The sequence below is a fragment of the Carettochelys insculpta genome, chromosome 31 (genome assembly GCF_033958435.1).
Source record: "Carettochelys insculpta isolate YL-2023 chromosome 31, ASM3395843v1, whole genome shotgun sequence".
NCBI classification, from domain to species: Eukaryota; Metazoa; Chordata; order Testudines; family Carettochelyidae; genus Carettochelys; species Carettochelys insculpta.
The window spans coordinates 12,275,898-12,300,519 of record NC_134167.1 but is presented as its reverse complement, the minus strand read 5'-3'; the positions used below and the strand labels follow the sequence as shown (position 1 = coordinate 12,300,519).

The 24,622-nt window shown below is 48.2% G+C and overlaps 1 protein-coding gene across 1 annotated transcript; it reads left to right on the top strand.

Moving 5' to 3' along the window:
• The first annotated feature begins 3,769 nt into the window (after positions 1–3,769).
• On the top strand, positions 3,770–22,172 carry ACTG2 (actin gamma 2, smooth muscle). The gene is made up of 9 exons (XM_074981915.1): positions 3,770–3,902; positions 10,525–10,684; positions 12,758–12,886; positions 14,792–14,902; positions 15,598–15,682; positions 17,406–17,567; positions 18,895–19,086; positions 19,848–20,029; positions 21,922–22,172. The coding sequence occupies exons 2-9, from the start codon at positions 10,559–10,561 to the stop codon at positions 22,063–22,065; spliced, it is 1,131 nt and encodes a 376-aa protein (XP_074838016.1). The 5' UTR covers positions 3,770–3,902; positions 10,525–10,558; the 3' UTR covers positions 22,066–22,172.
• Positions 22,173–24,622: the final 2,450 nt, after the last annotated feature.

Sequence of the window (24,622 nt, the reverse complement as noted above, 5' to 3'; positions counted from 1 at the left end):
CAATGCCTGCACCCACCTCCAGTGCCCCGAACCCCTGCACTGTGCCCTCTGCATTCCTAACTCCTGCAGCCACGTGGGGAAACTGACCCACCTGAAGTCAAGGAGGCTTGAGAAATTGAAAGAGGACATTCATAGCTGTGACTGCGCTGCCCCTCAGGCCCACTTGGATCTTGGTGGTGTGGACCTCATGTCCTCTGTTTTAAGGGCACTGGCTTCTACCATTGTGAGCTAAAGGAGACTCTCCACTTAGCTTTTGGCAATATGGGGCCAATGACACACAACCGAGCCATTCTGAACCAGTCCAACAGACAGTGATACATGTTAGCCAGTTTGTTGTAATCCGCCATTACAAAGTGACAGTGATTTTTGCCTTCCATTGTACACGTTGGTCAGCTGGGGCTTGCTCAGGGTATGTGAGAGCACTTTGTCATACTAGAAGGAGATGCACCTCGTGTGCTCATATAGATAGGTTTTTATAAATTCTCTGTTGGAGGGAGGTCAGAAAAAGCAGCAGCACATGTTCAGCATGGCAGGTAATGGGCTGTTGTCATATGAGCAACAGAGAGGCTGAACTTCCAGACAGGAAGACTCCTGATATTGCCATATGTTTGTGTGTCTGTCCCTGGACTCTGAGAGCTGTCACTTCCATCCGGTCTGAGTAAATTAACTCTGCTCTCAATACGGATTAATAATCCCAATTCCCCGTCAGCACCTGTGTTTGTCTATTTTATCCACCTATAGCCCTAAGTTGTGAGACCTCCCAACAGGGACTGTCTTTTTACTATGTGTTTGAACAGCATTGAGTATGATGGACACTGATCCTCAGCTGGAACTGCTAGGTGGGCACTTATGATACAGGCAATAGAGTTGGCTTTCTCTCAGTGCCTAAGTGATTTAAGAGCACAAGTCAATAGAACAAGCTTCCAAAGGCCTTAGACAAAGTATTACAGCTGGAACTACCTTCTATTATTAGGGCTGCTCAACATTTCCTAATATCGGATCTTATTTTTAGCTGGTTATAATGTTGTTTGCGCTGGCATTCTCCATGCTGGGGTGTCTGCCCTGGGTTGAATTTTCTTTTGGAAAGCTTCAGCTAAAGCAGTTTAGCAATTTCCATGAGTGAGATTAGGGGAAAAAATACATTGTTCTACAATGGGATTGATTCATTCTGACAGCAAGAATCATGTGGAAGAAACATTGTGATCATTCAAGACAGGGTTGTAATGCAGACGCACAGCAGCGAGCCTGAATTAAGATTGCAGAGGCAACCCTAATGCTGGCATTTTCCAACTTTTGAGTGCCTGACTTTACAGCTTTTTTTTAATGTTCTTTTACCACAGTTTTGGTATGTATAATATAGATAAAGATCATGTCACCCTCTGCTGATGAGCACCCACCACTAAGAAGGAATCAACTTCACACCCCTAACATTATGTTATGCTTTATTTTAAAGGTGAGGTTCACCTTGCGAAGGGTTGGATTTTTCTAGCCTCCTAGATGCAGAAGCACCACTGAAGTCAATGGGATCCCCATATACTGATTTTGGGTCTGCATTCTAATACCTGTTTGTTGCACATTCATTTCCAACGCCGCTGTGGTTGCATGCAAAAGATGATATCACACCTTGCCAACATCTCGGCAACAGTTGGCTTGAACATCCACAAGGGAAAAAGGAAGACCTTGAAAATCAACACCAGTAGCACAGAGCCAGTTATACTTGGCAGACGGGTACTGGAAAAAGTTGAGGTCTTCACATATCCGGGTGGTACCAATGGTGATGTGAGAGTGAGGACTGGGAAAGCAAGAACAGCTTTTCTCCTCGTGAAAAATAGCTGGAATTGTAAGCAGATCAGAACTTGGACTAAGCTCAGATTATTCAACTCCAATGTCAAATCAGTCCTGTATGGAGCAGAAACTTGATGAACAACAAAGAGGACTGTCCAAAAAATCCAGACGCTCATCGATAACTGCCACCGTAAAATCCTCCAGATCCACTGGCCATACACCATCAGTAACCAAGACCTGCGGCAACTGACTCTCCAACTTCCTGATGAAGAAGAAATTGGGACAAGAAGATGATGGTGGATTGGACGTACCCTTAGAAAACTAACCACCACCACCATCAGGCAAGCATTAAGTTGGAACCCATTAAGAAGAAAGAAAAGAAAGTGCCAATAAACACCTGTCATAGACCTGAAGGCAGACACTAAGAAGACAGAATACCCCGGTCAGAACTGGAAAAGATCGCCCTACACAGAGGATGCTGGTGAAAGGTCATCAATGGCCTATGTGTCAAGATGTAGGCATGGAAGAAACTTACTACTACATGATCTGTGCCTGGATGCGCTACTCCTGTGTACTTGTGGATTAGACAGGTACACAAGTAGGCCTAAGGAAATTTGTCACTGCTGAATGTGATGCTCTCAAGGGGCTAGAGTTCATCGGCTCAGCCCTATTCAATTGGCAGGGGAGAGTTTTGTTCTGTAACATCCTGCTGAATATCAGGCCAGTTCCCAGGTGATGCCATCAGCTTACATCAGCTGAGCATCTGGCTGTCTACAGATTCAGTGATGCTCCTGGACGTGATGCTGCTTCTGGTGTCGTCATCACAGGATCGGGACCTCTCTATCAGATTGGCAGGTGTGTTGTGGGCAGAGGTAGGGAAGGTGCCCCAAAAGCTACTTTAGTAAAAGTGCAGCTGCTTTCACTTCTGGATACTTGAACACAATAGAAGTGTGGATGCATGTGTGTACTTTTACTCAGTAGATTCCCAGAGGGACACGGGTGACTTGTACTTAAGTACAGTCCCCTCCCCAAAGCAGCTGTACTTTTACTCAAGTAACCCTTTGGGTACTTTTCCCGCTCTGGTTGCAGGGAGAGCAGACCACATTCTGCTCTCATGTACAGCTGGAGTAAACCTGGAGGCACTCTGATGATCTCAGTATAATAACTCTAGAAAGGGTCAGGTGCAGTAGGAGAGTGCTGGAATTAAGCTGGTGCAAATAGAAGGGAGAATAATTTTATAATATTGCTGATGTGCTGGTGCGCAATTCAGATGCTGGGCCACACTCAGCTCTTCTACCAGTGTAAATCCAGAGGGGCGATTCAGACATCCATGGAGATGCTCTGGATTTGCACCATGCAGGTGGGCCAAATTCTGTTCATTTACACCCTGATAAAGACTCAATCCTGCAACAGGCTCCAGGCAGGCTGGGCCTTGGTGACCCTCAGTGGAACTTCACGTGTGTGCTGCAAACCTGTTCCAGGATGGAGGCTGAAATTGCTGTCCCCCCTCTGTAAATCTGGAGCGACTCTGGATTCGCTTTGGTTTTGAACTGCTGGCTCACACCCCTCGTTTTAAATAACCCAATCAATAGCCAGACCTACCCCAGCGCTGCAGACACCACCAAATTCCAGTCCCTGCTTGTAATGAGATACTTCCACTTCTCCGCATTCCTCGTTTACTCTGAATTGTGAAGAAGGAGCGAGACCCACAGGCCAGACAGTGGAGGCCCAACTGCCATTCTTGGTATATTTCTTTCTCCAGGAATTGTAGGTGACTCCACTTCCTTTTTGAACATAGCTTATAAGGACTTGTGTCGAGCTTGTTTATTGAAGTGTAGCATAAAAGGAACAGATTCATAAAGGGGTGTTGCCGCCCAAATACTCATGCATACATTTTTCTTACAATAATTAACTGTGCTTGGTTCTACCAAGAGTCCGAGGTCAATATAATGAAATAAAACACCTTATATGGCCATATGGCTAACACACCATCAGTTAGCCTTTTTAGGGTCTCTCTTTAAGGAGGATCCGCCTCTGAGGTTTCATAGTCTCACTGGTATTTATACCAAAGGCACATCAGAACGCAGTCCCAGAGGAAAGGAACTCTTGTGTTCTTGGTGAGTACTGCAAAAGATCTATTCTCTCTTTGCTATCGCAAGCATTGCTAAGGTCCAGAAGGTCCATCTAGGGGCAACTAAGGAAACCTACAAGAATAACATTCTTCTAGTTGTGTTGCTGTTAAGTCACTGGCTCCAACTGCACCTGCAAATTGCTCCCAGCCTGTGCCTTTTGGGGGACTGGTGAGGAGACTGTGGCAGCAAAAGGGGAAGCAGCGTCAAGGTCTCTTTCTGTGGGCATATTAAAGATGCATCATGTAAAGTGAGACAGAGAGGAAAAACTCTGGGATGCAGCATAATCAGTGTCTGCAGCTTTAAAAGAGCAAAGCTTAGGCTGCAATTTTCCTGGAATTCCTGGGGGAGCCAGGCTGCGTATACATTTTGGGCTGATCTGATTTTTAACGCTCATGCCCATTACCGTTCTGGTTTTGCAATAGGGAAGTGAACACAGCGGCAAAGTGGGCTGCTGGTCTGATGCGTTGCTCACAATGTGAGTGCAGGGTGGCTTACTTACAAATGGATGAAAAGCCAACAGATGACACAGATTTGTCTTGGAAGTCAGCTCTGGACACAGTGTGGGCCAGAGGGGAAAATATAAAAAAACCTGAACTTGGTGGGTGGGGATGTAAAGCAGGAGAGTCAGTTGTGGGGAAAGAGGGTTAGTGATCTTGCATACAACAGATCATTGGAGTTGATCAGTTTTGTGAGTTTCCTATAGGTCCTTCATTGTGCTAATAATGCTATGCTGTCCTCAGTGGGAACTGAAACTGACATTGGTCACTGGTAAATGCTGACAGCTTTGTCTGCCCTGCTCTTGCATTAGTACTGTTTTACATTAGGAGCTCCGCTTGGTCTGCAGATCGGAAGAGAAATGTTGGGAGTGGCCTTCTGCAAACCAGGAGTTGGGAAAAATTATTTCCATTTTTGGGAAAGCCTGTGATGTAGTCTCGTGTGTGTGTTTACTCTAGCTCCAGTGGGGTTTGTCTCAGGCTCTGATTCATGCTGATAAAGAGTTACGGCCAACTGGGGCCAATGCAAACCGGATAAAAGGAAAACTGCCTGTGTTTTTCAGAGCATTAGTGATTACCTACCTTCCTGCCTATGTGATCTCTTACAACAGAATTGGTTTTGAAAGGGCATTGCAATAGTCTCCAGGGAGAAACCGTATTATAGAGCTGTTCATTGGAGAAGTTAACCTCACTCATTCTTGTTCTATTTGGCTTCCTCTAGACCAGTGTTTCTCAACCCCCTTTTTTTGCATAAAGTACCCCTTTTTAAAAAGTACTCCCAGAATTCTCTATGGGTGCGTATACCACCAGTTTAGAAACATGGTCTTAAGGTAATCTGAGGTCTTGAAACAAGTCCTATTCAACCTGTCTGGATTCCTGTACCCTTTTCAGGACTCAGATTTGTTTTGCATACCAAGTTACCCCTTAAAACCTACTTACTTGCCAAAACGTGCAAAAATATTACAGAAGATGACTAGTGGAAACTTGCTGACTTTCTACCATCCTATTCTCAAATCAATGAATTGGAATAGAAATATTGTACTTACACTTCAGTGTAAGGCCTATAAAGCAGTAGAAACAAGTTGCTGCCTGAATGAACTTTCAGGTTGTACCCAATTTACTAGTGTTTTTATGTACGCTGTTGTAAAACTAGGCAACTATCTAGATGAGTTGATGTACCTTCTGGAAGATCTTGGTGTACCCCCAAGGGTCCACATACCTCTGGCTGAGAAACACTGCTCTAGACTATCAACAGTCAAATGAATCGGAATCTAGTCCTCTGTCCAGTGTCTCTGCAATGCTCCTGCTGTTAAACTCAAGAGGGTGGTCATGTTTACTCCACAGATGCTGCCAGGAAACTGAGGCATTAAAAGCCAATGTGATGTTTAAAGTAGAAATATTTTTTTCTTTCCCAGCCGATTTGCCAATGCTTTTATGTCTGCTTTGAGCCCCAGGAGCTTTTCGAGAGAGATGTAGGTTAAGCGAAAGAAAGGCAGTCAGATTCTGCCTTGATTTACCGCCAACTGAAAATGAATTGGATCAGAGCCTAATCTCAGTTCCATCAGCACAAATCTAGCATAGCTCCTAATAAGGTGGCAGTGTACCTGAAGCGGAGCTGAGTACAGAAATATTTCACACATTTAGTGTGATTCCAGACTGCATAACATGCACAAATGTCTCCAAATCTGATACGCTGCCACTTGCACTCAAGTGTACACATTGCATTGATGGGACACAAGGGCCTGATTCGGATTACACTTACACTGGCATGAATCAGGAGTAACTCCTCTGTGACTGGCGCAGGGAGGTTAGAATCTGGGTTTGCATGCATTACTTTCAACCAGTTATGTCAAGTCGCTTAGGCCATTTTTAACAGTGTATTTTCCATTGGATGCTGAATTGTAAGATGATATTTTACAAGTAGGTCTCGTCCATCAGAGGAGCAGACTTAGAGCAAATTCTCACGGATGTTAGTGGAAGATTTCCATGAGTAAAGACTGTAAGATTGATTATTTCTATTCCTGTAGCATTCACTAAGGATTAACCACACTTGGAGAAAGAGGCAGCCCTTGCCACGGATGGATAGCATATTAGCTTGGCACTATTGGCTATGAATAAGGACTACTGGTGAGGCAGTGTGGCCTAGTGGATAGAGTATGGCTGGGGACTCAGGCTTGCCTTTGCTTCCCCATCTGAAATTATACTAACCTCTTTCGTAAATTGCATTGGAAATGGAGGGATGAAAAGCGCTAGATAAAACTGAGCAGGGCATTATTGTTAACTTTTCTTTTAAAACCAAGCAGGTTCCCAATTACAGTGAATTAATGCATCCTGGGTATTAAGATGCTTGATTTGCCTTCTGCTTTAGGGAAGGATGCGCCATTTGTAATGGGGAGATTTGACAATGCAAGTTGGCTGGAATTCACCCGTTTTGATTCATAGATTCTAAGGCCAGGAGAACCATTAGTTCATGTAGTCTGAGCTCCTACATGACACTGGCCAGAGAGCTTCATACAGTTTGTATCAAACACCCCCAAGAAGCTTAAGCAGCAGGGATGATTACTTGCCACTGGGCCTGAGTAATTCCTGGAACCACTGTCTTCCAGCAGTGGACATGGGGTAGGAAACCCTCAGCTGATTATAAATGGACATTTCTCCCTGACAGCTGAGGATTTGGCCCGGGGATTTTTAAAGGGTCCGAGGGAAGCAATGTCCTGTATTGTGGCATGAAATGCTGCTAAACTCCTTCCCCCACCTCTTCCCTGGTGGGCTACTCTGCAATGCCAGCAGCTGGTCAGGAATCACCCTCTGTTGCAGCATCTTGCAATGGGAGCTGTGCAGGTGATGTCTGTCAGCCAGGCATCAAACACAGGGACTAAGTCTACACTAGAGAGTTTTGTCCACAAAACTCACGAAACAGCTCCACACACACAAACTGTCAACAAAAAAGGCTGTGTAGATGCTCCAGGGGGCCCTTTTATCTACAGAACAGATCCAAAAAAATTCCGTTTTTATGTGTAGACACAGTCAGTCAACAGAGGCTTTGTCAGAACATCTCTTCTAACAGTAACTTCTGTAGACAGGTGCTCGTAGTGTAGGCGTAGCCAGGGAGACGACTCAAGCCCTCTATTCCTAATGTGTCAGCCGTTTCCTGCTACCACATTGCTGGCCAGAGCAGCAGCACACTGAACCAGCAAGAAGTCCTGTGGCACCTTATAGACTAACAGATATTTTGGAGCAAAAGCTTTTGTGGGCAAAGACCTGCTTCATCAGAGGTGGGTCTTTGCCCACAAAAGCTTATGCTCCAAAATATCCGTTAGCCTTTAAGGTGCCACAGGACTTCTTGTTGTTTTTTGAAGATACAGACTAACTGGGCTCCCTCTGATACAGTAAACCAGGTAATCTCCAATCTCACTTCACAGGCTGTGCAGTGAGGGCTCAGCTTTATGAAGTGCAGGTTGAAATGATCCTTTGGGATAGCTTGCTTTATTTATATACAAAGGGCCAGTTTCTGCTTTCACACCCTCCATGTAACTTCAGAGCAACTCCTCTGACTTACACTGGGGGTACATCTACGCTACAGGGAAAATGGACCTGCTAGGGTCGATCTTCTGGAGTTCGGTTTGGTGTGCCTGGTAGGGACACACTAAATTGAATTTACAGGGTGCCTACATCAGTGCCGGTACTCTGACCTCTTCATTAGGAGTAAGAGGAGGCTGCCATCGACCTCCCTTAGTGACGATCGTACTGAAGCCCAGATTAAGGTACGCTAACATTAGCGACATTGTGTGCCTTAATTCGACCTTCCCCTGTAGTTTAGACCTGCCCAGACCACCGCACGAGGCCAGGCTCCCTGCACTTTGCGGATGGAGAATTTTCTCCTCCAGGTGTGCACATCTGTGTCAGTCGTACAAGCTAATGAGCATGCACTGCTGTTTAAAACTAACTGCGGATCACTGTCTGTTCACTGGATGAGGGACAGAGAGGGTTGTAGCGTTCTGTGGTTATGCAGATTATGTCTGTGTTAACATCTATTACTGAGCTGTAGCAAGGAGTCAGTTTGCGATGGAGACTCCCTATAAATGAATATTTATGCCTGGTTGTCTCGTGTCTAAGGAAGCTCCTCCCAACCTGGGGAGCAGTTTGCATGTTTAAAACATATATCCAGCTCCAAGGTGAATTACCTCCTGATGAGCCCTTGATTTATTTTGTCTTATTGCCGTCCAGGTACATGATATTAAAACTCCCCCTCCAGCAGTTTCATTTCTAACATCTCCCTGATTCCCAGCCTTCATGTGGGCCTGGTCTGTCAGACCAAGGCCGTTCTCTCATCCAAGCCATGACGAGTCTTTATGTTAAATAAGATGCTTCCATCTGTGTCGGCCTGACACCTGTGACCCACTGCATAGCTGCCACCAGCCACAAGGTTTGTACCTCTTCAACCTATGGCTCATGTAAGTCAGTGGAAAAACTTCCACTGTCTTCTGTAGTGCAGGTCCCGCTTGTGTAGGAAGATGTTCAGAAAGAACTTCGTTAAAGGGAGAAGGCTGAATTATTAGGCCACGTCCATGTTACCCAGAAGATGGATCTGCTCAGGGTCGATCTTCCATGGTTCAATTTTGGACACCCAGTGGAAACACATGAAATTGACCTATCTGGCGTGGTTGACCTTACTTAGAGAGGACAGCCAGGTAAGTGGATTGCAAATCAGTCGATTCTAGCTATGCAATTGCCATAGCTAGAACTGCATATCTGCATTTGACTTTCCTGCCTAGCATAGACCACAACTGACACTTCCTCCACTGCAACCCCAGCGATGTTCCTGGGATTCTACAGGGCTTTGTAGTTGCAGCCGAGAGAATTTAGGCTAGTTTAAAAAGGACGCGTTTTAAAGCACCTTTAACAACGTGCACAGTGTCCCAATTCACCCTGCTACCTCCACTTCTAGTTTCTGCGATTCGCTCCTGGCCTCTGCAAGAAGGGCCAGGAGACCAAAGCAAACTGGGCACTTTTGCCCTGGCTTCTAAAGCTGCCCCGAAAAGGTGACCATTGCATTTACCACTACATATAACGTTGTGGGCACCTGTTTGGGGTGGACCCGCTCCAGCTGTGCTCTGGACATCCTATCTGCTTCCAAGTGCAATCCATGGTGTTGGCTGCAGGGTTTTGGGGCTGGCCACTTTATAGGTGGTCTCTCTCCCCATACTCCATGTCAGTGGCTGAGTCTAAGGGAGGTGGTTCTCCTCACAGTTCTTAGATGTGAGCTATTGAGAGCAGGAAGGAGCGTGACAGCAGTGGAAAGCTCTGTAATGTTTCCCCTCTGGTTGTCATCAGATTCAGAGTGGAAATAAGATTGAGAAGATTAAATGGTAAGGGTAATTAACCAACAGCCACCATGAATTCACCATCAGCTGGAGTCTTTAAGTCAAGGATAGGTCTCCTAGAAGATTCTAGGTCAAACCGGAGTGATGGGCTGGATGAAGGACTGCCTGGCTGAGGTTCTCTGGGCTGTGTTCTGCAGGAGACAGGCTAGGTAGCTGTAATGGTCCCTTACAGCCTGAAAATTCCCACTGAAGCTTCTGGGGCATGGCATAAGGTTCGCTTCATTTGGCCGAGCCTTTGCCAGATGGTTCTAACCACTAATGTTGCTCTCTCGTGACTGACTTTATACGCCACAGGGGCCCTGGAGTGGCTGGTACAGGTGAAGTCATCTGAGTGAATGTAGCGCCAGCTATTTGAATCTCTTATCGCCAGCTCACCTGCCTCTGTAAGGGACAAAACATGCAGTATGTAGGCACAGAGAGGGGATCATTGCATCCAGTAGGGCAGCCTATAGCTGAGGAAAATTTGTCACTCCATTGACACCAATTTACACCAGCTGAGGTTCTGGACCAGTGCTTGTTGACCAGCCCACAGGCAGCCTTTATTAAAGGGCTTTCTCTGTTGGATCCCTTGCCAACATGGGGTTGGATTCCACTCTCCCCTGTAGCAGTCTGTTGACTCCTCTGTGGTCAGCTGGGTGTATCCAAGAACGGTGTTTGGTCCAACCCTCGAACAGCCATTCAGAGCTGCATGTAGTTTTTAACGTTCCTCTTCATCTCTGCCTCCCCCAGGTGCCTCTGAATTCCAGCATCGCTTAGCTCCACCATGTGTGAAGAGGAGACCACCGCTTTGGTCTGCGACAATGGGTCCGGGCTGTGCAAGGCTGGCTTTGCTGGCGATGATGCCCCACGCGCTGTCTTCCCATCCATAGTGGGTCGCCCACGTCACCAGGTTAGTGCCTGGGGAAATCCCATTCAAATCCAGGAAGGCAATTGCACAACTGGGGCCAATGTGAACTGAGCTGAGATGCTCCTTCATGTTCATCGCATACCGGGCTTGAACAATCCCGGCCTGGTTGGTGACCCAGCCTAATCGGGCCCTAAAATCTGACAAATTGTTGGTCCCCTTTTATATTGCAGTTCTGTGTATGAAGGGTTAATATGTGGTTAATAGGGGTTTGATAAGTGGCTGATGAATTGTTATAGATCCAAGTGGTTAATGAGATTTCTATAACATGTTCTGCTGATAACCATCACCAGCCTGTGCCTAGAACATGGTTGTAACATCCATGATTCATATATTAATCTTGTATAAAAAGAATCTTGAAGTAAAGGTCGGTAAACCAACTGGGGCAGAGACTGTCTTTTTGTTCTGTGGTTATCCAGCAACTAGCACAATCAGGGCCGGGATCATGGCTAAGGTTCCTCTGTGCCCTGCTTGTATGACTAATAAAGGACTGGGCTGGGAATGAGGACCCCTGTGTTCCCAGCAGCATGGCAGATTTTGGGCAACTGGCTGAAGCCAACATTGTTCATAAACAGATGCTGGTTTGCGTGTGCCCCTGGAGTGCTGAATTTGGGACATCCCAGGGGCAATCTGTAGAGGTGCTGAGCGCACACAGCTTCCATTGGCTTTGGGTGGAGCGGTGGGTGGCCAGCACTTGGGGAAAAAATCATTCTTGAAGGACCTCAAGTTGGGCCTCCAAAATGGGTGGGATGCTTCTGAAAATGTCTAACTGCTCGGTGCCTCAGTTTACCCCCTCTATAAAATAGGGCTGGTGCTGACCTGCCTCCTGAATACTGCGAGGGTTAAACCCAGCTATATTGATCTAGTCCAGCCCTTCCCACTGAAGCAGGGTGAAGTAAATCAAGACCTTCCTGTTCAGTTGGGAAGTATCTTTGGGCCCTGTGCTGCATCTTGCCCTGCGATCTGAGAGGAAAGGGGGTTGTGCCCCCCAGTGCTTGCAGGGCCAGGACAGCTGCCTCTGATTATTTAAATTAATCCACTTCATGTCACTTGGCTCTTACTGGGCCCCAAGATACTGCAAAGGCGTTTAACTAATCAGCCCCACAATGCCCACAGGAAAGAGGTCCCTGTTGTTATCCCCATTTTAAAGCGAGAATGGCTCTGGGGGAGAGGAAGAGGATTGGATTAGTAATGAGTGCGGAAGTGAGCCACTGGGTGACACAAGTTGCTGAGCACTGATCTAGTGGTTAGAGTGGGAGGGTAGGGCTGGGAACCAGGACCCCTGGAATTAAACCCAGCACCAGGAGGGGAGTGGGATCGAGTGGTTAGAGAGGAGGGAGGCTGGGAGACAGGACTCTTGGGTTTTCTCAACACCCTCCACCCCTCCCCCCACACACAGGAAGCAGGGTAGGAGCATAACATAGTGGCTAGAGCAGAGACTTGGGAGCCAGGAGTCCTGGGTTCCATTCTGCACCCCTGCCTCCAGAGGGGGATGAGAGTCGAGTGGAGGGAGCCAGGACTCTTGGGTTCTCTTGGGGCTGGGAGTGGTTAGAGCAGGGGGCTGGGAGCCAGGACTCTTGGGTTCTAGTTCCCCGAGCTCAGCCCCCTCGCACCTGTCCCAAGCAAGAGCACAGTGCAACCTAAGATGCTGATGGCCAGAATTTGGTCTGCGCCAGCCAGCTGGGAGGTAGAGGCAAGCAAACCCTCCATGTCTTCTTGGTGTACAGGCTGTCAGTCCTGCCAGCTACATCTAGCCATGAGTGGCCATATTGGGTCAGACCAGAGGTCCATACAGCCCAGTATTTGGTCTTGTGACAGTGGCCAATGCCAGGTGCCCCAGGGGGAGTGTGCCTTCCTGGGTTTTCAGGGGGGCTTTATCACTTGGTGGTGGCAGCAATTATCTCCCAGGGTTAGGGAATCTGTGACCTTGGGGAGTTTATTTAAACTGAGCCTTTACAGGCAAGGTATTTTTAAGGTTGTTGTGGGCTCCCGCTTTCTGCCCTCAGTGTGTCTGAGAGGGAAGACAGCCCTGGCAACTTCTCCCTTGCTATTTTCTAGGGTGTGATGGTGGGTATGGGCCAGAAAGACAGCTACGTGGGGGATGAGGCTCAAAGCAAGAGAGGAATCCTGACTCTCAAGTACCCCATCGAACACGGCATCATCACCAACTGGGACGACATGGAGAAGGTAGGGAAGAAAGCTCTTGTTTTTGTTTCCGATTCCATCAGCAAAAAGAAACCCCCTCCACTTGCTCCACTGCTTTTCTTCTGATGTTTTGGATCATTTGCCTTGAATAATCCCACCCCTCTGGGGAGTCCAATAGAAAAAGCGGAGGGCTCGTCAACATGATTGATTTTAATTTTCCTTTCTAATGGCTAACTGTGCTCCTGTCACTCCCTGGAGATTGCGTTGCATGTTCCCCTTCTGCGCCTGCTCTCAGAGGATGAGTTTAACATTCCTCCTTTGAGAGTCAGGCTCTCTAGCTGAAGTTGTAGCAACTCACATTTTTAGCTCTGGCCGTTCCTTGTCTGTTGGCCCTGTGACACTGGCATGAATTCTTGTGTCAGGTTGAACACAGAAATCTTTACCGTGTACAGTTGCTGTAGCTGAAGCAGGGTTATTAATATCATTTACATAACAATGGCCACCAAACATAATCAACAGAGGACTGAATCTTCAACACATCATCTCCAAACCACAGGTCTCTACCACTTGAGCCAAAGGAATGACTACAGCAACAGGCCACTGGGGGAGACACGGCACACTTACAGAAATTCTATCGTGAGCGCAATAGAAGCCTAGAACAGTGGAACTGGAAGGGACCTCGAGAGGTCATTGAGTCCAGTCCCCTGCTCTCATGTTAGGACCAAGCACCATCTAGACCATCCCTGATCAGTGTCTGTCTAACCTGCTCTTTAATATCTCCAGTGAGAGGATACAACCTCTCTAGGCAATTTATTCCAGTGTTTAACCACCCTGACGGTTACAAAGTTTTTCCTAATGTCCAACCTAAACCTCCCTTGCTGCAGTTTAAGCCCGTTGCTCCTTGTCCTGTCCTCAGAGGCCAAGGAACAATTTTCCTCCCTCCTCCTTGTAACGCTGTTTTAGGTACTTGAAAACCACTATCATGCCCCTCTGTTTTCCTTTTTCTAAACTAAACAAGCCCAGTTCTTTCAGTCTTCTTCATGGCTCATGTTCTCTAGACCTTTAATCATTCCTGCTGCTCCTCTCTGGACCTTCTCCAATTTCTCCACATCTTTTTGAAATGTGGTGCCCAGAATTGGACACAATACTCCACTTATGATTTTTAATTTCAGGACTTTGTCTAACATAACAAAGCTGCTGCCCCATTCTTCAGGTGGATGACTCTACAGTCTAATTAGATCTCACTCAGGAAGTGTTTACTGACCTACTGCCAGTACTTCCCTTTGCTTAACATTCTTTTCCCCCTCCTAGCTCTACCGCCCTGAACCAACCTACTCCATCCCTCTCGTTCCATGTGGCTCACACACGATAGAGGGTCACTTCCTTCTCTTCTCACTGCAGCCCCCAAGCTGTATGTTAGCCCAGCTGCACAAATTCAGTTCCTTTAACTTTTATCATAAATTGGCTTCTCAGTTTTAACCTGATGTGGGTGGGTGGAGGGAAGTAGGAATGGGCCCCCAAATCTGAGCCCCACTGACTTTGTTTCACTCCAGTGCTGCAGTTTTGTGGCCACAGGTTAATAATTCTGGGCCAAAGAAGTTAATGTGGATGAGTCAGGCCCATTTCTAGACTGAAGTGTGGCCCATGCTGTGACTTTACCATGATTCCAGCCACCAGCGTAGCCACACTGCTGCCATCTCAAGGCTAAAGCTGCCACATTCACCAGTGGCATTAACATCTGCTTTAAGCTGCACCAGTGCTAATTTCAGTTTAACCCATTGTACACGAGAGGCTTGCCCTGGGGCAACTGCTCTGAGGGCTGCAACTGGTGCAAATCCCCAGTGTAGACGGGTGCTGTATCCCTTCCCTCTATGGAGCCAGATAGAAGAACCAATCCTTCAGCGTGGGGTCTGAGCTATCACTGTTGTTTTGTCTCCTCTGGCCTAGATCTGGCACCACTCTTTCTACAATGAATTAAGAGTCGCTCCAGAAGAGCACCCCACCCTTCTCACAGAAGCACCCCTGAACCCCAAGGCGAACCGTGAGAAGATGACCCAGGTAAAACATCAATTGCTTGGAACGTCCCCTACCAACGCTACTCTCATGTTAGAGATGGTCCCATCAAAGGGGCAGTCCCACGAGTGTGTTGGGACCTGAGAAGTTACATCCACACTTGAAGAGCTTTGCTTTTGCTGTCTGATGTTCAGCCTTTGCTGGTGTCATTTGGTGTAGAAAAATGGCCTGCAACTGGATCGGTATTTGCCATCTAACCCTTCTTGGAAGTTCTTCGGGAAAAATACAGCTGAGCCATGGAAGGCGCTGGTCCCTCTGTAGAATGGGATGCCCTTAGATCTTACTCTTAGTTGTGGCGGATGTTCTTTATCCACACCAGAAAGAGGGTACCCATAAGTAGCACACTTGTGGAAGCAAATCAGGAGCTCAGAGATTCTGCTGTAATAGTGGATGATGTAATTCTCTGTTCACCCAGCTGAGCCTCACCCCAGGTGGTGGTTTGAGTTTGGATACTGAGCACCCAACCAGTGTTTGCTGGGTTATGGGGTGCATTGTAGAACCCAACTGCCCCATTGTTTCTGCGACAGTAACACCACATCTTGCGGTTTAGCACACGAGTCTGGCGTGTGTGCGGGCATGCATCGGACTCAGGCAGTCAGCTGTGCACTTTTGAATGCATCGTATATACATGGGCTGTGGGCGATGCACTGACCTTTAAACTCTGTCGGGTTTCTTTGCAGATCATGTTTGAAACCTTTAATGTCCCTGCCATGTACGTTGCAATCCAAGCCGTGTTGTCGCTCTATGCCTCTGGCCGTACCACTGGTGAGTCATTCTTTCCTCCTTTTCTGCTGATGGTGCTTACAGGCTGTTGGCTTGATTTTGCAGAAACTGAATACCTTGGGACCTGCGTTTTCTCAGGACATTTTAAAATCACTCCTGGGAAGCCAGCCAAACTATTGATTCACCTAAATCTTGCTGTGTTAGGGGAGCAATTAGGAGGTGGAGTAGGGCTGCTAGCAACTGTCCCCTGAAACGGGCCTTTGGCTGGCACAGGGCAAAGTTTCTGCGACGAGACCCGGCGGGGGGGGGTGTCTCTGGGCAGCTTTACCCCCCAACCCTGCGCCTGCCCCAAGCAAGAGCACAGTGTGGCCTAACCTGCTGCTGGCTAGAATTTGGTAGTGATGGCAGCCTCCATGCCAGCCAGCTGGGAGCTGAGGAAACCCTTCATGTCTCCTTGGAATACAGGCTGTCGGTCCTGCCAGCTATATCTAGCCATGAAGGGCCAGACTGGGTCAGACCCAAGGTCCATTTAACTCAGTGTCTTGTCTTCTGACTGTGGCCAATGCAGGTGCCACAGAGGGAATGAACAGAACAGGGAATCATCTAGTGGTCCCTCTCCTGTAGCCCATTCCCAGCTTCCGACAGAGGCTTGGGACATCATCCGTGCACCTCCCAGCCATTGATGGACTGGTTCCTGCCACCCATTCCTAGCTTCTGGCAAACAGAGGCTATGGACACCATCCCTGCCCATCCTGGCTAACAGACACTGATGAATCTTTCCTCTGAGATTATCTCGCGCTTTTCAAAATTCTTTTATGGTCTTGGCCTTCACAACATCCTCCAGCAAGGAGTTCCACAGGCTGACCATGGACTGTGTGGGAAGAAATTCTTCCTTTTATTTCTTTTAAACATGCTGCCCAATCATTTCATTTGGTGACCCCCTACTTCTTGTATTATGAGAAGGAGTATATAACACTTCCTTGTTTACTTTCTCCACATGCGTCACAAAAGTTATTCTGATTGGCTGCTGCCGTCTCTGTCTTTTATGTACTGAGGCACAGGAGTTTGCTGCTTGGGGCAAAAGGACTTTAAATCAAAGTACTCTCTTTGCCCATCAAAGGTGGCTAGATAGATAGGTAGAGAGCTGAAGGCCCTTTGAGGCAGTGCTGTTATCCCCATTGTACACAGAACTGAGGCACAAAATGGTTTGTTCAGGTTCACACAGGAACAGAAGAAACTAATACAGGGATTCCAAGGGGGGGACCAGCCATGTGCTCCTGCCCCCTCCAAGCCTCTCCCACTTCCATACCAGTCCTCTCTCTGCTCCCTCCCCTGCACCACCTCTTCTCCTGGAAGCATTGTACTGCTTTTGGTGAGCATGGACGTGGTTCCTCCCCCACTACCCTCCCGGAGGGGCGTGACTCAAGAGCAGCACACTCACCAGCTGTGGGGTGGCACTGACAATGAGCGCCGGGGAGGCGGCCGACCCTAGAGGGTGCATGTGATTCCCTGGGCACCCCCATGTGTCATCTCTGCACGGGAAGGCTGCGATGGAACAGGGATTCGAACTTGGGTCTCCCATGTCCTATGCTGGGGTCCCAACCACTGGAGCGTACTGCCTTGGAAGAGCTCAGCTTGTTGTGAGGAGTGGAATTCTGATGTTAGTAACAGAGGCAGACATTTGTCTCTGCTTGCTGCATGTCAGAGGGAAGCGGGACCAGCACAATCCACAGTCTTTTAACTTGGCTCCTTCTGTTGTCTCCAGGTATTGTCCTGGACTCGGGTGATGGTGTCACTCACAACGTCCCCATCTACGAAGGATACGCTCTGCCCCACGCAATCATGCGTCTTGACCTGGCTGGTCGCGATCTTACGGACTACCTCATGAAGATCCTCACGGAGAGAGGCTACTCTTTTGTCACTACAGGTACGAAATGGGAACTTTTGCTGTGGTCTCTGAGTTCAGCTCAGTGAACTGGGGAGCAGGCTAGTGAGCCCCAAATGGGGAACACAGATTTTTTTTTTGAGCCAATGCATCCCTTGGAGCGCTGCAGAGAGGAGGAGTTTTCAGTACCCAGAGTGGGAAAGATTCTGATCAGATCATGGCCACATCCAGCTGTGTCTCATGGCCATCTAGCCCAGTGTTTCTCAACCTTTTTTTTTTTTTTTATAGAGAACCTCTTGTTCAAAAATAAAATACATACCCCCGGTACCTACAGTTTTCAGATACATGCAACAATGCATTTGTTTACACAACTTAATCATAACTGGTTAGTTGGAAGAAATTGCCTATAGCCATAGTTCCAGCCTGCTGTACCCCTTTCAGGATTTGTCTTTTATACCCCAAGTTAAAATACTTGCTTACCAAAGCAAGCGCACTATTACTGGCAAATTGTTGACATTCTCATTTTACCATGTAATGCTGAAATAAACAGCTGGAATGTAAGTACCCTACTTGCATTTCAGTGTGACACTTGAGCCAGTTTTCCCAAGCCCCAGGCAATGGGACTGAAGCACATAACTTAGCTTCATGGGTCCCCCCTGCAGCATGGAACCCCAGGCCACCGCCTTGCCTGCCACCCCCTAATGCCAACCCTGCCCTTGAAATGCCCATAACCCAGCCTGTGATCACCCCTAGGTTAAGAAGCACTGACTTTGAGCCGAGTACCCCATCAGAGGAAGACATTTGAGTACCACCAGAGGTGCATGCACCCCAGGTTGGAAATACTGTTCTAGCTGCACCCTTACCATCCCATGCCACCCCTGATAAGACAATTGGGTAGGCATTTACCGAGGTGCTCGAGGGGGACGAGTGGCTTGTGGCTGCTGGGGAAAAGAAGGTCACAGGCGTGGAACAATATTTAATGATGACACTGCTCTCTGCTGGCACAGGTCACATCTCAGCATGTCAGGCCAGACCAAATTCAGAGTTTAACACCAGACGGGATCATCTACTTTGACCGTCTGCCTATCAGAGACCAGTTCAGTTGTCTCCAGTTACTCCTATATTGAGCCCAATAACTTATATTTTGCTAAAGCACCTGAGCTTGATTTGTAGACCCCAAGAGATGGAGAATCCACCATGTCCCTTGGTAGCTTGTTCCCACGCTTACTCAACTCTGACGAGTAAATGAAAATGGGCCCCACAGTTCTGACAGCTCTGCTCCATCGCTGCTCCCTACCCTTGGCCTGGTGGACTGGGGATTGTATCTGAGCTGTGAAGCTCTAACAGCGTTTGCTCCTGCCTTCCTCAGCTGAACGGGAAATTGTGCGTGACATCAAGGAGAAGCTGTGCTATGTGGCCCTGGACTTCGAAAACGAGATGGCCACTGCTGCCTCCTCCTCCTCCCTGGAGAAGAGCTATGAGCTGCCAGACGGTCAGGTGATCACCATTGGCAACGAGCGTTTCCGTTGCCCGGAAACCCTCTTCCAACCGTCCTTCATTGGTGAGGGTCTATTCCATCCCACCACCTTGTTGTATAAAGATTTGGCAACTTTCAGATCTGGACCCAGAGTGGGGAGGGCATGTGGATCTGAGGGGTTGGTTAGAGCTCATTTCTAAATAAACTAACTGATAGGGCAGGCAGGTTGGTTTCTTTCTTTTTTCATCAGTTTAAATACTGGGACAGATGGGATGGGGATATACTGGTAACTTCTCATTTCCCCCACCCTCCTACAGCCCATATTTTCTACAGCGGGACTCCCCCTTGGTAATGTCTGAGGCACCTTTACGTTGGTGCAATTCCTCAGGTCATAGTGGTTTGTTCTCTCTCTCTCCTAATTCCCACAAACAGGAGAAAAGGAGGTGGCTCAGACTTTATTTGGTTACATGGGTTTAAGGCAAATCTCACTGAAAGTTGTACTGGTGTAAAAGAGAGCAGGAGTTGGCCTTTGGAGTTAATTAGAACCTCTCCACATGGGGACAGAAGGCTGGATTTTTCTGCTTGACTCTGTCGGTCCGTCACTTGTACAACGTACAGATCACTGTAGTAAAGATTCGTAGGCCTGTGTCAGACAACCCCCAGCTACGTGCACATGAAAATTCAGGTTATAAGGAAAGATTATTTATACATTGGTGTCCTGATGCACCTCCCACTGCATGAGCTCTAGCAAGAGATGGCTCAGGCATCAAAAGAGGAAAGGTGATGGATGGCGAGTCAGTGCCACCTGTGTAATGCAACACTGATCACGTGCCGCTTCCCCCCAGGCATGGAGTCTGCTGGAATTCACGAGACCACCTACAACTCCATCATGAAATGTGACATCGACATCCGTAAGGACCTGTATGCCAACAACGTCCTTTCCGGGGGCACCACCATGTACCCTGGGATCGCAGACAGGATGCAAAAGGAAATCACAGCCTTGGCTCCAAGCACAATGAAGATTAAGGCATGTCTTGGTTACTGGCTGCTATGCCGTGGGCTGGGCCCCTCTCTCTCTCTCTCTCTCTCTCTCCCTACAGCAGCAGTTCTCAAACTGTGGGCCACGACTCCAACGTGGGTCAAAACTCCATTTTAATGGGTTTGCTAGGGCTGGCGTTAGACTTCCTGAGGCCAGAGCCTGAGCCCCATTGCCTGGCTCCAGAGTTGAGAGTTTCAGCCCTGGGTGATGGGGCTCAGGTTATAGCCTGCCCAGTGGGGCTCTCCCACTCCCCTTCTGGGGTTACACAGTAACTTTTTGTTGTCAGAAGAGGGGTGCATTGCAATGCAGTCTGACAACCCCTGCCTCACGCACACCATCTATAACTTGATCATGCAGAGTAACCTCAGAAAAGGTTTGGCAGTAAAACTTTTCCCATTAAATGAAAATATCCACCTAGATACTTTGTGTGCCCACGTTTAGAAGTTTGTCCAGATTGTCCATCATTTGATCCTCTTTCATTCCATTAACTCACACAACTGAGCATGACCCTCTGCTGCTGAGGCAGAGGTCATCTTTTCGCAGGACTGTTCTGTGGCTTTCTCACGCAAGCTTTCTCCCATGCTTAGCATACAGGGCTATGCAGTGAATGGCTTGTCCCTCCCGTTTCTAATGCCAGAAACCTGCTTATTAATGCTAAGGGGGCAATTGACTGCAAAGCAAATAGGGACTTTCAGTGGGGTATTCGGTTATCATCTATGAATTCTCACCAGAGTGCATAGAAGCCCCAGTCATTTGATCTAATTTTGGTTGCTGGGATCAGTGCGAGGGTGCTGGTAGCCTGTAATGTACAAGGAGTCTGGCAATATATCTGATGGTCCCCTTTTGCCTTAAACTCTGTGGAGGAGGACAGGCTAGCACTTAGGACCTGCAGTGCCCACCTGTGCCCCCTCCAAAATTTAAATTGCTAATGGTGGGGCCCCTCGTATCCCCTCCCTGTTCCTCGGGAAGGCCCTCCCGGCACCCCCATCCCTTGCAAGCACCAGTTGATTATGCTCAGGACCTACCATGCTGGAGAACGTACAAACAAAGATGGTCCCTGCCCCAAAGAGACTGTGCTCCTAAATCCTGCAGGAACGTAAACCCTGTTCTCCTGCAAGCCAGCACATGCAGTAACAGAAATTGGTTTGCTTTTTACGGGTCCAAAGCCTCCTTAGGGCCTGACACAAAGCCGCTGGGAGTTGGTGGAACACAGGCCCACCAACGGGGTGGGCAATGGGGGCAGATGCACAAGGACCTGCTGTGTCAAAAGGGAGAGGCACTCTAGCTAACACGGCTGCCCAAGTAACAGCCGCGGTGGCTGGCGCTCCGGACCCCTTTCAACCACCGCAGCAGTGCTGCTCCATGTGGCTTTGGGAGGAGTAACATCGCAGTCTGGCTGCCCTACGCCCTGCTCCTTCCATGTTTAGCCCCACCCTCTCCAGCAGCATGGAGCTGGGCCCCTCTCCCACCTTGCCCCTGGGCCCACATCGACTGTCGGTCACTGTTGGCTCAGCTTGGCACTTTGTGGGATCAGAGCTGGCTAAGGCCACATCTATGCTATGCTTATAGCTGTGCTACAGTGTAGACGCTTCCCACGTCAACGGAAGGGTCTTTTCACTGTGGTTAGCCCAGCTCTCTGAGAGGCTGTGGGCAGGTTGAGGGAAGAATTCTTCCCGCAAACGAGCCCTGTCTACACTGGGGGGGGGGGTTAGTTCAACCTCACTGTGGTGCTTAGGGTGTGAAACATTTCACAGCCCTGAACAACGTAACTTGGTCAATCCAGCCCTCAGTCAGGTGCCCATACCCTGCTTAATGGCTTCTGAAAACGTTCCACCTGCTTTCACCTTGTAACTGGGTCCTGTCTGCAATTCTTTCGACAGATCATCGCGCCCCCTGAACGTAAATACTCCGTCTGGATTGGAGGCTCCATCTTGGCCTCTCTCTCCACCTTCCAGCAGATGTGGATCAGCAAACCAGAATATGACGAAGCTGGCCCTTCCATTGTCCACAGGAAGTGCTTCTAAGAACAGAGCGCCCGTTCTTCAGGACCTCGGGCGCCTCCCGGTTCCTTCTCGCCCTATGCAACGACTTCTAACCATTTAAAAAGCATTAAAACTCTTTTTTCCACGCCTTCCCTGCGTGTGGTGCTTTGTTCCTGGTACTATGGAGCCACAGTTCAGTGGGTGATCCTCTCTGGGGGAGGGTTTGGAGCTGCCATCAGAGAATAAGAATGGGAGAACAGCTGCAAGTAGTCTAACCTCACTGGCCTAGGGAGACCCCCAGTTCAGTGGCATCCAATTGCTTTGTAGGGTTGTTTGCCCACCCTGTGAAGCATTACCTGCTTCTTATGACAATGCTTCTGTCCAAATTGGCCCATGTCCCCAGTCAGCCTCTTTCTGCTAAGGGTGTGATTTCCGTATCAAAGTTTGCATGGATGGCAGTGGGGTGGGGAGGTTCATAAGGATTCTTCTACACCAGTGTTCCTCAACTGCTGGGGCAGGCCCACCTAGGAAGGAGGACAGAGACCAGTTTGGGAGGGGTGGGTAGAGATCATGGGCTATGGGAAGTCCGAGGATGGAAAACTGAGTTGCCTTACCCCTAAATTTCCTTCCCTCACAAAACTTACTGTTGCCTCAGCAGCAAGTAAAACCAGCTGCAGTTCCTTAAGAGGACACAGGAGGGTTGTGGGGGAAAGATGGGAGGACGGAGGGCTGGCACCAGTAAAAGTGGACAGGACTGTTGGGGAGGTACCAAGGAAGTGGAATAAGGAAGAAGCAGAAGTGGAGGGGTGCCAGAGCTGCAGGTGCTCCAGCACCCCCCTGACTTGAAGTGGTTTCCATTTTATACAGGATTTACAGTTTGGCTCAATGGCTCTGAGCCTCCCGGCTCTACAGTTTGCTCCTGCGCCCCAACAGAGCAGAAACAAGGGGATGAAAGGCTGGGACGATACGTGGGTGGGTGCACAAGGGGTCATGTGCACACCCCAAGGTGGGAAGGGCCAGCCAGCAGGTGGGCGGGCGCTGGCAGCTGGAGTCGGCGCTGGGCAGTTCCCCGTCGCTGGCAGGGGTGGGGAAAGTGCTGCAAGGCTGCCCCGAGCTCTCTGGCCACACTGCTCTGGGGGAGCAGGTAGGTTCACCCCAGCACTCCCCAGAAGCGGCATGGCATTGCTGAAGAGCAGCACGAACTAGGCTGCCTTGCTGCGCTTCCCTGCTTCACCCTGCTGATGAGTGCTGAGAGGGCACAGACTCCTGCTGCCAGTGCTGGTCCTCCAGCCTCTCTAGTCCCCTGGGCCACCTTACCGGGGGAAGAGGTGGGGTGGGGAGGAGGCAGAGCAAGGGCATGGAGATGCAAGGCTTGGAAGGGAAAGAGGTTATGCCTATCCTTCCCTGGTCTTGTGGGGGCATATAGTTAGTGCCTCCTACAGGTCCCCAGTGCCTCTGATAAAAGGTGACGTGTGGGGAGAAAATGACAGGAAATCAAGTGTGCCCTGTGTGTAAGCCCCTTCATCTTAAGTTTAAACTATTTTTAACTGGGGGGAAAAAAGTTCACAATAAAAGTTTATTCTTTCCCCTGCCCCCATTTTCACCCTCCTTTTGTATTGTTCAAATATGTAAAGAATAACTTGTTTTATTAGGAAAATACAAATAATAATTGCTTGGTGTATGTATGACAATAAATTAGTCCGTGTGTACATGCAAAGTTGCCTGTTGAAGTAAGGCCAGAGGATACACGCAATAAACAGACACGTACGCAAACTCTGCAGTGTACGCACATCCGAACCTCCAGATGAATCTCACCCCTGTAAGGTACACATTTCAAAGGGCTAGGAGATAACACTTTAACGACCTGACACGCTAAAATGGGGGGAAATAAAATCTGAATGTTTCAAAACGCAAGGAAAGATTCAAAGATTTTTTGGGGGGCTGGGGGGGACCCCAGGAGAAACAGCTGTAGTTGAGTGTATGCACAGCAGATGTCATGGCCCAGTTGTTAAATGTTTATAGGCTATTCTTCTAAGTCCAAAATAGTAAACTGTTTATTCAAATGAAAAGTTTTATTTGGGGATTAGAAATAGGTTGTTTTGTTAACTTCAGAGGTGGCTGTGTGTTTTGTATTCTGTAGCAAACCACAATGGATTCTGTTTAACAAAGAATGTATCTACTGAATACACTTTCCATTCATCATTCTTTCCAGCAAAATATACCCTGATATATACCTAGAAAAATATTTTTCCACCAGTTTTCACCTTTTTTCTGTTGTTGTTGTAATACTGAACACTGATACATTCCTGGGGAAAATTTAAATAAAATAAAAAAAAGGAAAACAAAGGGCTTTACCTATAGTAAGGATCTGTAGTCTAGAGCACAGACAAAACACCAGTTAGGGCTGCTCAAAAATCTTCCCTCTAAACTTTTGGAGAGGGAAATTGAATTTTTGGCAAAACAAAACTTTTTTATGGAAATTGTCTGTGATCCTTATTTGTCTTTGGGGGAAACCAAACACCTGAAAATCTTCAGCTGAAAACATTTTGGTCCAAAAAATCAAAAACAAAGCACCCCAACCCTAAGTTTTCAGCTGAAG